Raw genomic sequence first — 19,896 nt, 5'->3', positions numbered from 1 at the left:
TAGAGAAAGTGATAGAGAAGAAGTAGGGTCATTCCTTATGGTCAAATGAGTGCTGCTGGACGAGGAGGTAGACAAGGGTAGTCAACCTAGGTGGTGGTAGGGCGACCACGGTTTAGAGCTAGTCGAACAAGGAAGAAAGCCAATGTTGCAAAATTAAACAATAATCCAAGATAGATCTCATTAGGGGCGCACCACATGTTATATAGTGGCTTCCTGATCAACTCGGTCAGCCTAGCTAGGCTAGCTAAGGTCTAATCGACTCAAACAAAATCCCTAACCCATCAAATCCGAGACATATCTACCGTCCGACCTATCCTGGCCAACCATGGGTGGTTCCGATTAGCTAGGGTCAATCGAAGCATCCTCCACTCTTCCTCTGATTATTTCCTAGTTTGCGGCAATCGGATTGCCCTCCATGCATGCTGTTTCTTCTACAGTCCTCCAAGATCTTGTGTAAGAACTGAAAAAAAAAATTTGAGAGAGCAGAGGGCGCACGTGCACTGCACGTGCCGCAAGAGAGGGAAAGAAAAGGTGGAGGGAGACTAGCGACGCTTCACTCTTCGATCTTATCGTTGTCGCTTGCTGCCATCATTCGTTGTCGGAGATGAATGCATTGTTGCATGCCACACAAGGATGCCTTAGCCCTGACCCGCCCAAGGTCTTCTTCCTCCTCAAGTTGGACTGGGGCTAGGGCATCCCCGCATGGGACGCTACGACGCCTTCATCGACGAAGCTCTCCAGCACGATAGGCGATGACAGCAGCAAGGTTGGTAGCGACGGAAGCTCGGCGGCAAGCGGATCACCACTAGGAGGGGTGCGTGCGACACCCCTCGTGCCACGTGCCGGTACAGTAAGTGCCGACTGGCATAGCCATCGTTGACTAAAAGCTAATACAAGGATAAAATAAATAGATAAATAGCCAAGGGCGGAATGTAAAAGCTCCTAACCCTCATGCGTCGAATCCAAGTGATTGGGTTAACCAATCTGGGTCGGTTCATAAGAATTTCATGTGGTCCTAAATTGTTCTCTCTTATAATGCAAGTACAACACCTCCCTCCAATATCGGTCATATAGGTTAAATCTAATTCTAGTTAGAGATTCTGATTTATTTATTAGGGTTGAAATTGGTATATATTCAAATTGACAAATCTTCTTCACAAGAGATAGATTGTGACCAAGTTAATAGCTACCGACAAACAGTTAGGCAAGGCAGAAAGAAATAAACACATTAAATTAACCCATTAAAAGCTTAATCAAAAGAACAGCAACCTACCTCCGGCAAAAATACACTGCCTGTTGTATTTTGTGCAATACCTTCAATTAGTAAAGTTGATGCAGTAGCTGACATCATTTTAACATTGTCTGGAGGATCCAACTTCATTCCGCCTAGATATGCCTCCACAACTGTCATCTGCATCATTTATATAATCATTCTATTCTTTGACAATTGTAAAAGACTACTTTTACATGCTTCAAAAATTCTTAGTCAAATAGTTTTACAGATAAGCAACGTAATCGTTTGAACATAAAAGATATACGCCATTAGAAAGCTGAGTGATGCAAACCTGATTCATGGTCAGAGTTCCAGTCTTGTCACTGCAAATAGTTGTTGCTGACCCCATTGTTTCACAAGATGAAAGCCTCCGGACCTGTGGGGACACCCCTTAAAATTTAGGAGTTGCTTTGTAGTTTAAGAATGTTGTGCAAAATCAGGAATTATATTTACCAAAGCCTTGTCATTCATCATCTTTCGCATTGAATACGCTAGTCTGGGGGTAAAAACAAAGTATCACATAGAGGCCAGAAGTACAGAGGAAGATTCAAGAATATAATTCATAATCAGATAGCAGATGCATACGTCAAGGTCACGGCCAAAGGAAGACCTTCAGGCACCGCAACAACCACGATAGTGACCTAGTGAGAGAGCAGAAAAATTTTAGCACTATAAGCATAATAATATTCTATACTCTAATATGAATATGAAAAAACATACTGCAACAGTCAATAATCTAAGTGCTCCACTGAATGCTTCTTTAAATCCCGTCTGATGGTTTACAAACTGAGGAGTTCCATCATCATTCTTGGTATTTCCAGTAAAGTATCTTTGTAGAATGAGAACGAAAATAGTTAGAATAAATCAAAACTATGACTTCCTTCACCAACAAACCACATACCTAATCCAAAGGACGAGAAGGACCACACCAGCAACTGTAGATCCTAGTATACCAATGAAATTAGTAACACCACTCAAGCGCACCTATTTCAGAGGGAAAAGAGGATGTGTAACAAGCAACAAAGTTTAATCTCTTTTTCTTTACTTAATAAGTATTCAAAGAGTATCATATAACAACACAAACCTGCAAAGGAGTTTCTTCACCATTATCCGTAGATATATTGGCCATTAATAGACCCCATTCAGTATTGATTCCAACAGCAGTTACCTTGATTTAATTCAAGAAAAAAAAAGGAGACTTAACTTTAATAACTTGTAGAAGAAGCACAAAAAAAAATGCGCAATCAACAAGATAATGACTGATCAAAAAGATATGGAATGCAACTGAAATGAATATTGAAGTTAAGAGTAATTTAGGACATGAACAGAAATCCTCAAAGATTGATCATAGAGATGTAATTAAAAGAGAATTATGTTTCATCAAACTTTGGCTTGAAAGTACAGTTCTCTCATGGATTAGTAGCCAGAGATATAGGTGAACCTTTTGAGGGAGATGACTATTTATCTGGAAGAAACTTCTATCAATGAGTATGAGCTGGGTCATGTACCCTAAACATAGTGATTGCCTAATGTGCAAGCAATTTAGAAGCCTATTCATAGATACATGTAAACTGCCAATTAGGAAAAGAGATCTTTTGTAGAATAGGAATTATGTTCAGTTTTAAAGGGCATAAAAGCAAAGAGCAAAATTAAATGAAATATAAATATATCAACATGCATTCCATGATTCAAGTCAAATACTTCAACAAAATACAGATAAGCTGACCATTTGTATAATAGTGGATTTGGTAGTGAAGATAATTAGGAGAGATATCTTACTGGATGTAGTTTTATATCACAGTATTTGCTTGATACTCTCCTAACATGGGATGGAATGACTAAACATCAAGAAATGTCGTGACAGTGGCAGAGGGCATGCCTACCTTGGCTTGGCACAGTACATATCATTGGCACAAGCCACATTGAGCCATTGTGTCATTGGCTAGCACATTGAACAGTCTTGACATGGCACAAAAAACAATCTTTAAATATTTCTAGGGCATTAAAATAGATATTTGGGGCTAAATTAAAATACTTGCAAAAAACAGTTGTAATTAATGTCACAGTTGTAATTAAATTCTAATCTCCTGATTTTTCTCAAATTTTTCTCAAACTCTCTTTGTTGAGGCAGATAACTTGCAAAAAAACAGAAATTTCCCTTGGATTTCTAACAATTTGAAGTATAATTTTATATAGATCACGTATCATAAGGCAAAGAAATATCAGAAGTGATGAAAGAGACCCCAAAATAGATTTGCTTATAAATAAACTCAATTCCTAGTAACACACAATGACATGAGTGGCCATTAAGATGTATCGAGATAATCCTCCTATATCGATGCCGACCGGCACAAGCTTAACAGCATAGAGAATGATAACATTTAAGAATAGGGACTATGTTCATTTTCAAGGAACATATAAGCCAAATGCTGAAAATAAGTGAAATCTAATTACATTTGTAAAAACTGAAAAAAAAAAACTCTGGGAGCACACGTGCGCACCCATCACTCTCTCCTTCACTGTTAAGCAACAATATGGCCGCGAGTTTTTTGACCTAATCCAAACTGAAATAAAAATTCGGTTTCTTCCTATAAAAAACCCTAATTTCACCTTCTCTAACTACAGCCTCTCTCTCCTCCTCCCTCCCCTGTTCTTCTTCTACTTACTATCGAAATCACGTTGTGGGATCGGACCACTAGAGAAATCGAAGACCACCACTCTTCTCACCAGTCGTAATTTGCTGTAATGGGTGGATTAGAGATTTCAGTCATTTGACTTAAACTCAAGTGAGTGGGTTCACTCACATTTTTATCCGTCTTGTACTTTATGATCACATATTTTTTTGTATGCAAATTAAATATCATATTTCTGTGTGCAATTTAATTATTTTATCTCTGTGTGCAAAATATAAAACTCGATGCACGCTATATGCCGTGTAAATAGCAGTTTTTAATCATGAATATTAATGGAAAAATGTTACAGACCCAATTTAGGATTGGTTAGCTAGGAGTCGATTCATGTTAGTTTCTTGGGTCAAGTTCATTGATTGGTTCATGTTAGTTGAGGGTTTATATGTTTAGGGTAATTGGGTTAGTTGGAGTTAGACCAAGTGAGACCATGTGGCCACCTAAGTCATTTGTCAGCCGGGTAGCCTCTAATTAGTGTGGAGGCACCTGAGTTTGGGATTAGCAATTAATTGAGTTTCTTTCCCCTTCCCCTCTTCTTCTTCCTCTCTCCCTCGTGCCCTAACTCCTCCTTCGACCCTAGTCGATGTCGGCTAGTCCTCCCTCTTCGTCCGTCGCCGCCCAACCTCTCTTAGGAGCTACTCCTCTCCCTTCATCCCTCTATCCATCGCCTATTACCACAGCTTCCATCTCCACTGCAGCCCATACCTCCATTACTCCTCATTCCGAGCTTCCTTCAATCCAAAAACAACCCACCCCAAATCTTGCCCTAATCGAAGAACCTAAGATTGGTATCAGAGCTAGCGACCCTCGGACTCATGGCAAACACGAGGTCGATGGCTCAAAGGCATGCGGCGGTGGATGTTGCTAAAGAAACAGAGCCCCGCACCCCTTCCACTACGGCGAGCGCGTTGGAGGCCAGCTCTAGTGTCCCTCCACCAACGCAGGGAGAGCCTTCCATGACTGCCCTCTTCCAACAGGTCATGTCACAACATTGCATGAACGAGGCTCTACTACAAGAGATCCGTGGAATAGTGCATGCGGGATCGGCTCAGGAGTAGCCAGCTGCACCGACATCACCGACAGCGATGGCAAGCCCACTGCTGTGACCAATTCGGTACAGGTCGAAGCCCTTTTGCCCAATCCCGTTAGGGCTTCAGGCACCCTATCAGCTGCACCAAAATTTGAACCATGGAGGAGAGGATCATCGAGCTGAGCAGGGGTTGAACCGGGCGAACGCATGGGTGGCTTGGCCAAATTAGGATCGTGACCACCATGAGCCCTACCGCGAAGAAGATGACCGACGACACCAAGAGCAAGAAGTACACCTGGTGCACCCACCAATAGTCCCCCTAGAGCATCTCTTCGACAATGGTGGACGTGAGCACAGCATGAGAGGGCGACCCACTCGGTTGGAATTTCCAAAGTTTAACGGTGATAATCCTATTGATTTGATTTTTTGTGCCGAACAGTGCTTTGCATGTCATGGCACGATGGAAGAGGCTAAGGTGCCTATTGTGAGCTTTCATATGGAGGATGCAACCTCACATTGGTACCAATTGGTACACGCCCACTAATCGTTCGACAATTGGCCGGCATTCACTTTTACATTAACTCGATGGTTTGGGACTGTTAGATATGAAGATTATGGTGCTACACTCTCCAAATTGACACAAAACACTATGGTGGCAACATATCAAGAAGATTTTGAGCACCTTAGTAGTCATTGCATTCGAAGGTGGCTGCAAGAGGCGTTGAAGAGCACATTTTTGATGGGGCTATGCGAGAGATCAAGGTCGACGTCTATTCCATGCAGCCGCGGACCTTAATGGAGGCTTTTGAGATTGCCATGAGGATGGAGTAGAAGTATACTGCCTTAAAAAGTGCTATGAGGGCTAGTTGGATATCTAAGGACAGCCGGAATACGTCGCGAACGGCTATTCAAGCTCTACACTGAGACCACCGACATCCACCTTTGGGCGATGGGTTACACTGAGACCGACCACCTTTCTCAAAGGTGGGGGCACACAACCCAAGGGCTGAGCCTTGTCACAAGCATAGGCGGATGAAAAATAGGCCAAATGGTTGTTCTTTTGGTGTGACGAGTGCTACACTCCGGAGCATCGATGCGCCAAAGCTACGGGCAGCGTTATCTTGAGGAGTGTCTTATTTTAGATCATTGTAGTGACTTTCTTAGATGACCCTAGTGGGATTAGGGAGCAATTCTAGATTAGATGAAAGACTTTCAGAGATAACTCTAATATCTCTCAATGGTTAGTGGAAGAGACAGGGTGCAATAATCATATAGTAACAATTCTTAGTGGTCCTAACTAGATCAGGTATAAGAAAAAAAGACCTAAGCGCCATCTTGAGGAGACTTCTAGTTGATGTGAATTCATAGGGCATTAACCCAATTGAGACATATGGCATTATTAAATCAAAAAAAATTTAGTATATTGACACAAAGCATATTATAAGATATGATTTACATTATTATTACCTGTGTAGTTATTACTGCTGTTATGAGCATGCTTAGTAAAATTATCATTTTATATTGCTGGACTCGGGTTTAATTAAAATTATGTCTATAGATTTCAAATTTATTTAGCTTTTGAGTGAATTCCACTCACTAAGCTCTAACTATTAGCTCATGGGATCCCTTTTCTAGTATTTCAAGTACTAGTTAGCACGTGACGACTGAGCAAGATGAACTGGGATCCTTATCTCCACTTAGAATTTTACTATTTTATCCCTCTATTATATTAGGCATTATATTCTAAATCATCTATTATTTCAGTTTGATTGGAAACACATTAGTGAGGATATTTGGTTATTATTTTTATTGTTGGATCATAGCTATTGGTGTTAAATATTCATATTAAATTTATGTTATGTTGGACCTAGAAAAATATTAGTTAGAAATTAGAACTTATCTCAAGTATATTGAGGTACATGATCAATCATGATTCTGTAATTAGATTGTGACATATCGGTATTCAATCCAATTAAATAATTAAACAAATTAGCAAACCATTTATATATTACATATGCTTTTGAACTATACAATGCGATAACTAAATTCAACTTTCAGTTAATTAATCATATCTAGTTCTTATTGAAGCAGACCACAACCGCAAGTAGTGAGAAATAAGCAACTAGTGCAGTAAGGTGAGGCACAGCAGTCTACTAATATTCATGCTACAAAAGGGTCAGATAACTATATTAAGCAGTTCCATGATGTATGACTATATACCTCTGGTTCCAATTAGATTTAGGAGAATTACAATGTATATGCTACCTAATGGTACATCAATCAGAGAACAAATTTTGCATGGTAAACAAGGCCATAGTGGACACAGTATTCAAAATATATTCTCAGCTTTTCTACATGCATCTACTAATGACTAACAATAGCATATCTGTAAAAAGAATTGAAAATTTATATACTCACCAACATGGTGCCATAGCCATCGGCAACTTTGCAACCGGACATCAGAAAAGGTGTCCTCTTATCCTTAGGGACCTGAAACATAATATTGACTTAAATATAACACTTCAACTAATTTACAAAATTATGATACAGAAAACAGAAAGTACTAATACAACTCACAATCTTGGTCTCCCCTGTCATACTTGATTCATCAAAAGCAAGAGAATGACCAAAAATCATTAGACCATCAGCAGGGACCTAGAAAAATATAAAACAAGCCAATTCTTTTGAGTATACAAAATGCAAGAGTAGAACTTGGTTCTTAAAATTGTAACATGCCTACTTACTTGATCACCAATTTTAAGGGGAACAATGTCACCAACCACAAGATCAAATATTGAAGCTTTGACTCTTCTACCACCTCTGATTACCTAATTATTACTTCACTAGATCATTAAGCAGTATCACCTACTGAACTCAGCATTTGAAACTTGAAGAGGAATCAAATTTTAGCAAAGCATCTTCATGTGAACATTACATACCTCCAGGTGTATATTTTGCTTCTCCTCATTGAGATGTTGGAATTGAAGAGATTGCCGATAGTCGCTTGTTGCTAAAGAGGGAAAAAAAAGGAAGAAGAACATTGGAGTCCAATGATGTGTATAAATAACATACATCTAACAGACAACAACTTCAGCTCGGGATTCAACCCTAGCACTTCCACCTAGGTCAGTTCTTGCAGAGTCGGATGTGCGACAGCGTGTTAAAAATGAATGTAGATGGCTGGACTACATGCTTGATTATGAATAGAAGGCCTCTTGTTTTCCAGTCTACCCCATTTGTGCAACTCGCTTGATGTGCTATAACACATCTAAGGGCCCACAAGGACTGACCAGGATGGACATGCCTGGACAGAATCCAAGCCTAATAACTCAAAGCAAATCTTACAAGCCTAACATGATTCAAACCCATGATAGCAATTCACTCTAAATGCACATGAAAGGAGACCTTTGACTCATAACAATCACATTGTTGGAAACTTGCAATCTTCAATTTCATACTCATGTAAAATAAACTATTCTACATAATAAATAAAATAATAATGTAGTAGTATTTCTACAAAGGAAGAAATTAGCATTACTATTATAAATCATAAGATAACAGATTCTCATGTACCACTATATGTTAAAACCTACTTCCTAAATTTATTGTGCAGAGCTACTAATTGCAACCTTTCTTCTATCATAGCAATATCTCTTTGTTTGTATTTTCTGAATTATCTTTTCAATTCAATTTGTCTTTCTCATCCTATACCCTTGTAGAATTTTTTGTTTTGTCAAAAATGACATTAAATTTCATAACTCTGTTTTCTTTCTAGGAAGTTCTTAAGACTATTTTGTATTCTATTTATAATATTTTTATAATGGCAAATTCATGAATTCAAGTGTACAGTCAAGTCACATAACTTATGAAAGATTAGATCGTGTAATGAAATCAAGCAAAGAAAACCAAGTTCAGCAATTGTTTCAAATTTGGATTTTCCTTCGATGATATTCCTAGTATGACTTGCAGAGGTTCCGCCACATTTATTTAAGGGATCTAGAGGCAGAACGAAAGATCCATTCATCTAAGGATCCCTCATCTAAAAGAGCTTCACTTTCTATCATTGTATGAGAAATTACTTGTCTAAGTGCTTGTCCTTTTCAGAATATGTCTTAAAGCATTTGGAGAAGCCGAATTGAATCATCAGCAATTATTTACAAGTTGGAGGATCCAACCCAAGAAGAACTTAAGGAAGATCGAGCTTCATACTTTGAAAAGTTCTCGATTTTCCTCAGGGAGCAAATTTCACATTGAGTGTGAGGAAAGCCACCTAAATATCTCTGATTATTGTTGCTACATCAAAGATTGCTCATCGAGCATCGAAAGAGCTAGAAAAAATTGTCTACATCAACATCTACCAAACAGCGATACTTGTGCGAGAGGTTGATCCATAATGCAAGAGCTTACCAAAGAGAGATCTTTGGTAAGCTCTTGCATTACCAAAATATAGTAATTCAAGACCACAAGAACTATTTTGGTAATTCACCAAACTAGTTCATGTTGTCGTGTTCAAGAGGTTACTAAAAAACACGTAAGTATTGGAGCGTCAGGAGGGGTTGTAACTTGTAAGTCTTCTTTCTATCACTTGGTGAAATAGATCGATAGGCTTTGCGCGGATTCGTGGTTTTTGACTTTTCTTCTCACTATGTGAGAGAAGTTTTTCGCACGTGTCATAGTGTTTGTCGTGTTTTACTTTTCCTATTCATTATGGGTTTTTTAGTTATACTTTTATTTAGTTTTTTGCTTGCTGGCTTGAGTTTGATTTTCATAGTTTGAATAGTATTCAGATTTATATCTCCTTCTAGATTTTGGTTTTTAAATTTTGATTCTTGATTGTTTTTCTAAACCTAGTAGGGTTCAATTTTCCTATACCAAATCATTTATTTGGTTTTTGACTAACTTGACTTGAACTTTTATTTTCCATATCTCTAAACCTAGTCAAATTAAGAATCTCTATCTGCCCCAGAATTTTACTATTATTCCAAACTTTAAATTCTAGTACTGAATTGATAGTTCAAGTTGTTATTATTTGACCATTTACTACTATTATGGTATTGTAACAAACAATTAATGACAAGGACAAATCTAATTATGTGTGCAATGTAAGTAGCTATACTTTGTTATTGGCAAAGGTTAACCAAGGATGGCCATACCGGTGGTGGCACAACACCTGACACGGGGTGTGCCAAAGGCACAACCCAATTTCGAGCCGTACCGTTCCAACACGACTAAGTGCCGATGTGGAGCTTTTTTTTAAAAAAAATTCTATTTCCATTAATCATCATAAAATGAAGTCTTTAATCCTCTCCGTTATTCTACGTTCAACTAGATATTAGTTTTAATTATTAAACTATTATCAATTAATATTATGTGTTAAATATTATTATGTGTTCAATTATACTATGGAGTATTCAATCATATTATGGAGTGTTCAATCAATAGTATTAGTTTTAACAAATGTCATATTATGTGTTGAATAAAATTTATTTGACTCTTATTTAATCTTTAATGAAAACAGGCCATCTACAAAAACTAATCTAAAGATAAACACTATAATGTACGTTTTTAATAAATATATTTAAACCAACAATCAAATATTGGCATGCCGAAGACCTAAAAACGTCTCTAAATATCTTAAATTTTTTATTAAAAATGTGTTAAATGTGTGCCAGTCAGCACGCCCCATGCCGACTAGCACGGCCATCATCGGTTACAACAAATAAGTTGGTAGGATAAAAGAAAATATATAATATTAAAATAACCTATTTTTGTTAAAGAAATAGAAATAATCAACTAGAAATATGATTCAATAAATAATATGATTAAGGTGTTCGTTAATTGACAACAGTTCAATAATTTGCAAAAAACAATAATATCAAATAATTTCTAACTGTGCTGAAATTTTAGCTCAAAATCATAAAATCTAGGTTCAAATCAAACTCATGTAGAGATAATCTGACATTTCTACACCAATTTTGACCCAATTTAAATAAATTTGACATAATAATTTTGTTTTTTTTTAAATATGAGCCAGAATTTGGGAGAAATCAAATTACCTCTTAATCCCTATATTTTGAAGAGTCTTTTTATAAATATAGCACCAAAATATTAAATTTATATAGAATGACTCACAATGATAGATCTAGCAAAATTAAGCTAGATCTATTATTTTGAGCCTCTTTGACATAGCACAATAGGTTTTGGGTAGCACATAATGGGTGTTGCCTTATATTGGACTTGTATCAGTACTATGAGTTTGGCATGGACTAGCATGAAGGCATTCTTGTTAGCATGGCACGACACACTAACACAGCAAGTGTCGCTTGACAAAGGGCACATAGACTGGCATGATAATCTTTGCATCCAGTGAAGGTTCCAAGTATCAGGAATGAGATTGTGATCGAAATCGGAATCAAAATTGGCCATCTGAAAAAACGATTCACATCGGCCGTATTGGCTTGTCTTTTAAAATAATTGTAAAATACAAAAAAAAATAAAAGTTTAATAAATAATAATAATATGATATAAATACAATTGATTTATATCTGAATTCTAAAAACTAAAAATACTATTTTCTTAATCTCAATCTTTCTCTCCCCGCATATAAATATTATTTCTTTCTAATTCTCTCCCACTAACTCTCTCCGCCACTAACTCTCTCTCCCACTATCTCTCTCTCATCTCTTCCTTATCTCTATTCTCACTCTCCTCTTTAAAAAAACCTCTAATCTCAACCTCTCCCTCTCCCTCTCCCTCACTCTCCCTCCCCCTCCCCCTCCCCCTTTCTCTCCCTCTCCTTCCCTCCCCCTCTCTCTTTCCCACGCACTCTCATCTTCCTCTCCTACTCCCTCTCTCACCTAAGCGATGCTTTTTTGACGTTGTTCTGACCTCCATCAACTTCCAACGAACTTCTCCAACATAGATCTGGCTCTGTTGACCTCCAACAAACTCTTTTGGCATAGATTTGGCTCTGTCAACCTCTCTCCGATGAGTTCTTCACTCTCTTCTCTTTTTCTTCCTTTCTTTCTTGATATTCTCCCTCTATTTCTCCCTTTCTTTCTCTCGATTCGGTTTGCTTCGATTGAAACGACCGAAACTTGGTTGATACCCCACCAAAACTAGTCAATAGACGTAGATATGGCTCCATTGACCTCTGGCGAACTCTTACGACATAGATTCGGCTCCATCAACCTCTCCCCGATGAGTTCTTCACTCTCTTTTATCTCTCTCTCTCTCTTTCTTGCTATCCTCCCTCTCTTTCTCCCTTTCTCTCTCTTGATTCAGTTTGTTTCAGCCGAAACTAGCCAATCCAATTGATACCCCACCAAAACTAGTCAATAAGAGTAGTTTCGAGGTGGGATCCGGATCAGCCGAAACTGAAAACCATGCATCCAGCAGACCAATTAAAACTACTTAAATAGACATAAATTAAGATTATGAAGGTAACAACACGTCTGACTTTTTTGCCTTCATCTATACTGATCGTCCAATGATAACTCCAGATAATGTAGAATTAATTCAATAAAAATATTAGTCATCACTACTTAAATGAATAATACTTGCAAATGATACTTTTTTTCTAATTCCAGTTATTTCAAAAGAGATTGAGGCCTACATAATCCAAATTAGCAGTCCGCTTCTCCTAGAATTAAAATCCCAGTAATCGCAAAGATAAATCATCACCAGATCTTTAAAATCCAATCAACATAAGAAGAATATAGGGGAAAAAAAAAGTAATTTTAAGGATACATGTTTATTTCAGACAAACTGGGGACACCAAAGGCAGCTAGGTTGTCTTGCTTCCAGGGGAGCCCAATAGCAGTAAGACAGTCCACTATTCTAGATTCTATGCCAAGCGCTTTTTTATAGCAATAGCAAACATCAAACATTTAGTGCTAACTATTTGGGTTGGGAAAGCTAAACTTTTCCTACAAGAAACAAAACTGCAGTCTTTTTATAGGCAATTAGAAAGGTCCTTCCTGTTCTATGAGGAAACTCTGGAATAGATCGAGCATCTTGCTGGTTAGAAAGGTCCTTCCTACTCCAAGATGATCTGGACCTCCCTCATACCATCATACACTCTCAAGTCTCCACCTGAGAACATTGTTGCTCTTGCAGGGGGTGGAGGACTAGCAAAATTCCTAAAGACTGGAGTTTTTGATGGGAAAAATTGGTTTGCATGTTATGGTGGCTTCTCTGAAAGGAACAGCAAAATATTCAAGAAAGAAGCACACATCCAGGTGGGATTAAAGAGGGTTCTCAAGTAGTTTGCAAAATCTTCCATCCACTCACCTACTCTTTTGTAAACTTCATGATTCTCAACAAATTTAATGGCATTAGCACCATTTTTCTCAACGAAAAGAAAATAATGAATACAGAGATATAAATTGAATGATTGGAATTTGAGTATTGGGTCTGAAAAATTACCTGTCACCAATATAACAAGAATAATAGCAAAGGAAATGCTTCCACCATCATACCATCCTTGACTTACACCCTAAATTACAGAAAACACAGGAAAATAAACAAGATATAGACAGGCCATTTTATAATGCACTGATATTCTTAGAAGTTGGTAATAGCAAGAAGAATATAAACATCAGATTACATTGAACAGAGGATGTCAGCCAAACATTTTTTCATCATTTCTAGACCATCTTGGGTCAACAGATTGCCAGTGTAGTTTAGGGACTTTGGTATTGATATGTTATATTCTTAAAGCATTCTTTACTTTGTGAACTTGAAATTGTAAAGGGTCTTAGACAAGACTATGTTATATTATGCCAGTTTTCTTCACTAAGTTTATAACAGAAATACACATGATTCGATCGCGATAGGACACATGTCACTGGCACAGAAACGAAACAGTACAGGAGTTTTATGCACAAGCACCATCAATAAATTTGACATAGTAGGATAGAGGCCTCAATCCCTGAGAAGATAATTCAATTCTACACACAGACCAAAATATTCTGGGGCAGTGTCAATTAATTAATGAAAGTTATGTTACTTGTTTGGAGGTACAAAATTTACAAATCTTGAGAGGTCAAAAGGGTGATTTCTAGAATAAACAAATCATGCTTGCATAAGCACAAGTTTGACTATTTGGATTTGGATAGAAAGGTAAAGAGAAAAAGAAGAGAATAGTTTACCAACCAAATTAAAGAAAACCATGGATAACAAAACAGAAGAGGTATGAAAATATAGCACAAAAGAAGTTTTTAGCAGGATGAAGTAACAGGAAACAGGAGGTTGTCCAGTAAAGCTTACCTCTGTAATCATGCCCAATGTCAATGATAGAACTGCCGCTACCATCAGAATGTTAAGAGTTAGATCGTGTGAAGCTTCCCATAATAAACGCTACATATGACAAAGGGAGAGGACATTATATGTGGGCATAATGAGATCTCAACAACAATATTTATACAACACATGATATAGCATTATAAGACAGAAGCAGAAAAATATACCAAGAAACTTCTTCCTTTCTTTCGAGGATATGTGTTAGCACCAAATACAGCTCTCCGATGCGATAGTTCTGCATCATCCCCACTCACCCCTCTATCTACATCAGTCTTTAGCATAATTGACAGACCTTTAACCTGATCATAATTGTATTTGTGCTGAAACATATTCATATATGTTGGATATCAAATACTAACCATAGGAAGATTTAAATTTTAATAGTACTTGCCCCTCCATATTCCTGAAGAGCAGATATATCATGCTCCCTGGTCAGCGTATTAAGTTGTTCCACTCCAATTAGAAAACCAGCAGCAGGATCCACTGGTCTTACTGCAACAATATCTATTTGAGTGACGCAAAAGACATATTAACACAAGTATTAGGCACAATGTTATGAGCAGAATTATGTCCCCAAAGAATGATAGCAACTCTATACAAGCAATTAAGTAACAGTAGGAGCCAAAGTTGACAATATCAAGAAAAAGGTGTGTAAAAGCAGCTGCAAAAACAAATATATGGGGGAAACTATAATTGCAGGTAATTTTGATTTTAATGAAGAGATTTTAAAGAGCAAACACGTCATACTGATTTTCTAAGATTTCCTACTTGTGTGTTTGGGCACATAGCAAGTTGAAGAGCTTTAAGTTAGCAAGGAATAAGCAGAAGTACTTGACGGTGAACTACCTGGTGCCTCTCTTTTCCCAGCCTCCTTGAAAAGAAATGCTGCCTGGAGAATCCACATTTTAGAATATAAAAAAGCATTCCAATCTCAGTATAAATCGCGCAACTTATCTTAAAACTGATACCCGTATAACTTGGGCATGAGCCCGGATCTTTCTTCTTGTTTTCTCTTTCTCCTCCCCCTTTCTTAAGTCTAGAGTGTATCTAAATCGACGGGACGCATTCAACACAAGAGAAGCTTGCTGAAATGAACAGAAAGGAATCATATTTGCAAGATCTTTTAGTCATTCTGGTATTAAACTTTCATTTTTCTTTAAAAAAACAGAAATAAATGTCGCACTAGAGTGCATCCACATATAAAAACATTTGGTGACCATGTTACTAGGAAAATATGTAGAATGCTAGGTAACATAACAAGAACTAAAAGTGAGTAATAAATTTACAGAGAAAAAGATTTGACAGTCAAAATGTTAATATTTAAAGAAAGCTACATTTTGAGTAAATTCATTGGTATAATAAGAAGAGAAAACTTAGATCATTAAATTTATAAAAATAAAATTGAGGGTAATGCACAAGATAGGAGATCATGTCAGAATAGAGGTTTTTATCTTTTATAATAGCACCCCCAAGTCTCCTGAGACTCGTATTTATGGCTCCTACTTTGATACCATATTAACTTTCCAACTACTTTAAAAACTTAAGTTGTTAAAAAACGGTGATCTCTATCTATTATAATGTAAATTCTAAATATAAAGAATTAAAACTATTGTTCTTTAACTGCTTAAACTTTTATAGTAATTGGTGAGTTAACATAATATCAAAGCAAGAGATCTTAATTTCAAAATTCAATAGGTCAACTTTGCCAATTAGAAATAAGACAAACATCCTCACATTTAAGTCAATTTTACTTCTTAGGTGTATCAAAAATGTCTCAAACTTAGTAGTAAGAAAATGTTAAAACACAAAAGATAAGGAGAATGTTAAAACATAAAGGGCAGCAAGCATGCAACAGAACCATTTCCATATTTATTATAGGATGTAACCATATACTAAATTTTTCTTAAAACAACTCTACATTCCTAGAAAATATTTAAAGTGATTTCAAATTTTGGAGAACCCTAGATATTGGAACAATCCTACTCCTAAACTTTGTCATATTTTGCGGGTGAATAGTGTTAAGGTGTTATTATTATGCTTCAAGTTGATTTATCTAGTAAATCTTAGTTGTTTTTTTTCTTTAATGTTGTGCTATAAATTTATTGTTAAAATTATATTATATATCTTATATCTCCTTTTTATAAATATATTTTTCCATATTTTATGCATTATTATGTGCTTCTTTGTATTCTTGTTATATTTTTAATATATTTTTATTTTTTTAGATTTTAATAATGATATAATGTGATAAATTAAAAATTAAAATAATATTTCAGGCCCCCTTAGAGTATCTCCAACTGGGCTCCAAAACTCCAAATTTGGAGCTCGGTGGAGCTCCAGGGTTTAGGGTTTAGGGTTTAGGGTATTACACGACCAATTAGTGTTTGGACAAAAATTTTTTCCGTCATCCCATTTTGAGGACTCACGGAAATACCTCGGATAGTACCACAATCTCTTCTACGTACAATAATGTGTTGGGCTCCAAATTGGAGCCAACTACAGTGGAGCTCCAAATTTGGAGCCCTATCTAAAAAGTTGGAGCCCAGCTCCAATACTATTTAACTTTTAGAAATGTCAATTTTACCCTACAAAAGCTTAATCTAAAAATTAAAATTCCGTCTGTATCCTTTATTAAATAATCTAATTAATTAAACTGAATATATAGTTAGTTTTGCTAATCAATTTATAATAAAAGTAATACCTTTAGAATGCTCTCATCGAGATCTTTAAAATGAGTCTAATATTAAATTATTTAAATTATTTTATTTTTATTTCGTGTAATATAATTTTAATTTTTTTAATTAGAAAAATAGTAATTTAAAATTATTTTTGAAACTATTGAATGTTAGTCTTATTATAAACATATCAATGAGAGTTTTCTAACCATATATTTTTTATTAAAAAATAATAACATTAAGAGTACTTATTAAATGATTTAAAATATAATATATAAATATATATTATATTAATTAAATAATAAATATAGAGCCCAGTGCATTGGAGTGCACCGGGCTCTTGGCTCTATATTTGGAGCCTTTAGATGCTCGTAACTTGACCCCTTATATTTTTCCTATATTTTCCATCTAAAACCCCACTATTAGTTTGAGTAAGTATCAATTCTATAATTTATACAACTCTAAAGATTAAATTACTAAAATTCCCTTGGAAAAAAAAGGTTGACTACTCTTTCTAAACCATATCCCACCCTAGCCCACCCCACTAAATCATAAACTTTTTATTATATATAATCACCCTATTGATCCTACTCGACCAAATCAAAATTCTCTCCATTATGCTCCAAACAATATCTAGTCTCTTTCCCTAAACAAACTCATACCCACTAAAATGGGAAAGAGGCTATTGATTGTTATATGTTGGATATAAGCCCTTAAAAAAATGGAGAAGAAAGGAATGGATAAGTTAAAGTATTTTAGAAATAATCCTTAGTATTCTAGTAGAATATTCCTTGATTGATTACGTCATGTTCTGTTTGAAAATGGCTAGGTTACGTAGACCTAAAATATACAGAAATATAAGTAGCGGTTGCGTTGGAAAATCCTAAAGACGGGTGTTAATAAAAGAATTATGAAAAATGTAGGATGTTATGTGGAAATTTCCAGAGAAAGAGAGAGTGTGCGTGACTTCCGGACTTCCAGTAAATAGCGGCATGCTTTCCAAAAAAAAAACCAAGTTAAATAATAATAAATGCACGCATGTTTCAATAAGAAATTAGAACTTCGAAATAGAGATCGATCGACAGTTGTTAAACGACAACTTTGCATGTTTGTACAAATAGTGACACAAGGAATCACTTGTCCTAAGAAAAGATTCACGCATTGCATTTTGTCTCGAGTAAATTCAGATTCTAATCAAGAAAGGTCGAAGGCGGAGGAGGAGGAGGAGGAGGGACGTACTCTCCACCGCCGTAGGCGGTCGAGGGAGGCGTTCTTGGCCGGGATGTCGAAGGTGTCGCTGGACGAGCAGATCTCCACGTCCCCGCCGCCGTACTCCTCGTCGTACAACCGCTGGTGACTCTCCATCTCCTTCCCTCCCACCCCGAGCAAATCTGGACCGCCCAATCAGCATCAGACGCTCGGCAACCCACTACAAGAACGGGAAGAGAGAGAGAGAGAGAGAGAGAGAGAGAAGAGAAGCTCTAATTAGTCACCTTTGGTTTTGAGCGGCGAATGAGTTAGAGATGGAGATAGAGCTTGAGAGAGAGAAGCTGATCTCTGGTTTCGTCTGTCTACCTCTCCCTCTCTCCTCTCCTCCTCTTCTCTTCTCTTCTCTTCTCTCGATGGGAGAGGCCGAGCGGGATTAACGAGGAGTAAAAAGTGGGAAATTTCGCGGTACCTTCGCTTCTCGCCTCACCTTTAAATAGCAACGAATCGTTTCCTACGAGCGTACAGAAATATTACTATTCGGGAATAAGTTAGTGGTTTGATTACCCGTAGACAAGACAGTGGTGGCGACGGTCGTACAGGTTCCGCCAATGAGTGCGCCTTCGGTTTCAAATATAGAGTTTTTTACCAAACTACCACCGTCCTAAACTTTTTTTTACCTAAATAGACTGCCCACCAAATAAGACGGTCATTGGGTGAAATATATAAAAATAAGTAGAAGAAGAGTGAGATAAAAGAATTTATAAATTAACTAATAAAAAAAAATAGAGTGATGAGAAGTAAAAAGGGATACTATCCTATTCAAACTCTTGAAGGCATTTTATAATCGATAATATACTTTTAGTAGTTATCAGTACTGGTTTTAATCTGGCATAAATTCTTAAGTGTATATGAGATTTTTTTTCTCAATTAAAAGAGTTAAAATAATCAAATGCTATAATCAACTTTTCAAAAATAGAGAATATTAGTGTTATGAGTATCTAAGAGAAAGGGTGAAACATTTATTTATTGTATGATTTCATATTAGATACATATTTAATTTATAAATTTTGGACTTAATTTACTGATTTTATAGTTAATCTACGAATTTTGTTATTAATTTATAAATTTCGCAATTAATCTACAAATAGTGTTGTTATATTCATTAACTTTGTTTGTTCTTTTTATCCACTTGAAATAATTATATACGAACCTATAATACAACAATTTGCAAATATACGAGCCTATATTACAGATATTTTGAACAATCTTTTCACAGCTATTAATTCCTTGAAAGAAAGAAAACAATTTGCAAATATGCCAATTTGAAGCTAACTCTATGAGAAATTTATAATAAACAAATAAATAAACAAACAAAGACATCTCATTTTGATATGCTATGATATACGAGGGACAATACCTAGAGTGAGGAAGTGGTTTAGAACTTTCCCTAGCATCGACCCTAACTTTGCTAGGTAGCCATCTTTCCCTCTCGAGAGAGGGGCTTTCTCACTGTTGCCAACACTTATTTCCTCTCACATGGCTTTCCCTCTTCCCTTTTCTTTTTCCTCTCTTCTTTCCATGTTGTTTTCCTTTGTCTTCCCTTTTTCTACCATTTCTTCTTCGTTGGCAGTTGAGTTTGTCTGGTCCCTATCATGGGGTTTTTGCGAGGAGTGATAAAGCTTGATCTAACAAGGTCAAGCCCCGTCACCACTTCGATGG

At 36.4% G+C, this 19,896-nt stretch overlaps 1 protein-coding gene across 4 annotated transcripts in view; it reads right to left on the bottom strand.

Moving 5' to 3' along the window:
* LOC140779695 (calcium-transporting ATPase 5, plasma membrane-type-like) overlaps positions 1-18,622 on the bottom strand; it is a 37,342-nt gene extending 18,720 nt beyond the window's left edge. Inside the window, exons 1-19 of one of the 4 annotated variants that reach the window (XM_073124910.1) lie at positions 18,462-18,622; positions 18,208-18,359; positions 15,262-15,378; positions 15,140-15,182; positions 14,685-14,797; positions 14,461-14,592; positions 14,261-14,350; positions 13,418-13,487; positions 7,930-8,000; positions 7,735-7,818; positions 7,568-7,645; positions 7,409-7,480; positions 2,358-2,441; positions 2,175-2,257; positions 1,994-2,102; positions 1,859-1,914; positions 1,727-1,769; positions 1,566-1,649; positions 1,274-1,411 (exon numbers count right to left, since the gene is read on the bottom strand). In XM_073124910.1, coding sequence (XP_072981011.1) covers positions 1,274-1,411; positions 1,566-1,649; positions 1,727-1,769; positions 1,859-1,914; positions 1,994-2,102; positions 2,175-2,257; positions 2,358-2,441; positions 7,409-7,480; positions 7,568-7,645; positions 7,735-7,818; positions 7,930-8,000; positions 13,418-13,487; positions 14,261-14,350; positions 14,461-14,592; positions 14,685-14,797; positions 15,140-15,182; positions 15,262-15,378; positions 18,208-18,333 — 1,593 coding nt within the window. In that variant the 5' untranslated portion in view covers positions 18,334-18,359; positions 18,462-18,622. Of the gene's footprint in view, positions 1-1,273; positions 1,412-1,565; positions 1,650-1,726; positions 1,770-1,858; positions 1,915-1,993; positions 2,103-2,174; positions 2,258-2,357; positions 2,442-7,408; positions 7,481-7,567; positions 7,646-7,734; positions 7,819-7,929; positions 8,001-13,417; positions 13,488-14,260; positions 14,351-14,460; positions 14,593-14,684; positions 14,798-15,139; positions 15,183-15,261; positions 15,379-18,207 lie in introns of all 4 variants that reach the window. The other 3 variants (XM_073124911.1, XR_012107387.1, XM_073124912.1) reach the window with 3 other exon arrangements.
* Positions 18,623-19,896: the final 1,274 nt, after the last annotated feature.

Source organism: Typha angustifolia, chromosome 15, assembly GCF_048772165.1.
Source record: "Typha angustifolia cultivar Huaian chromosome 15, ASM4877216v1, whole genome shotgun sequence".
Classification (NCBI taxonomy): domain Eukaryota; kingdom Viridiplantae; phylum Streptophyta; class Magnoliopsida; order Poales; family Typhaceae; genus Typha; species Typha angustifolia.
This window is presented reverse-complemented; position numbering and strand designations above follow the sequence as displayed.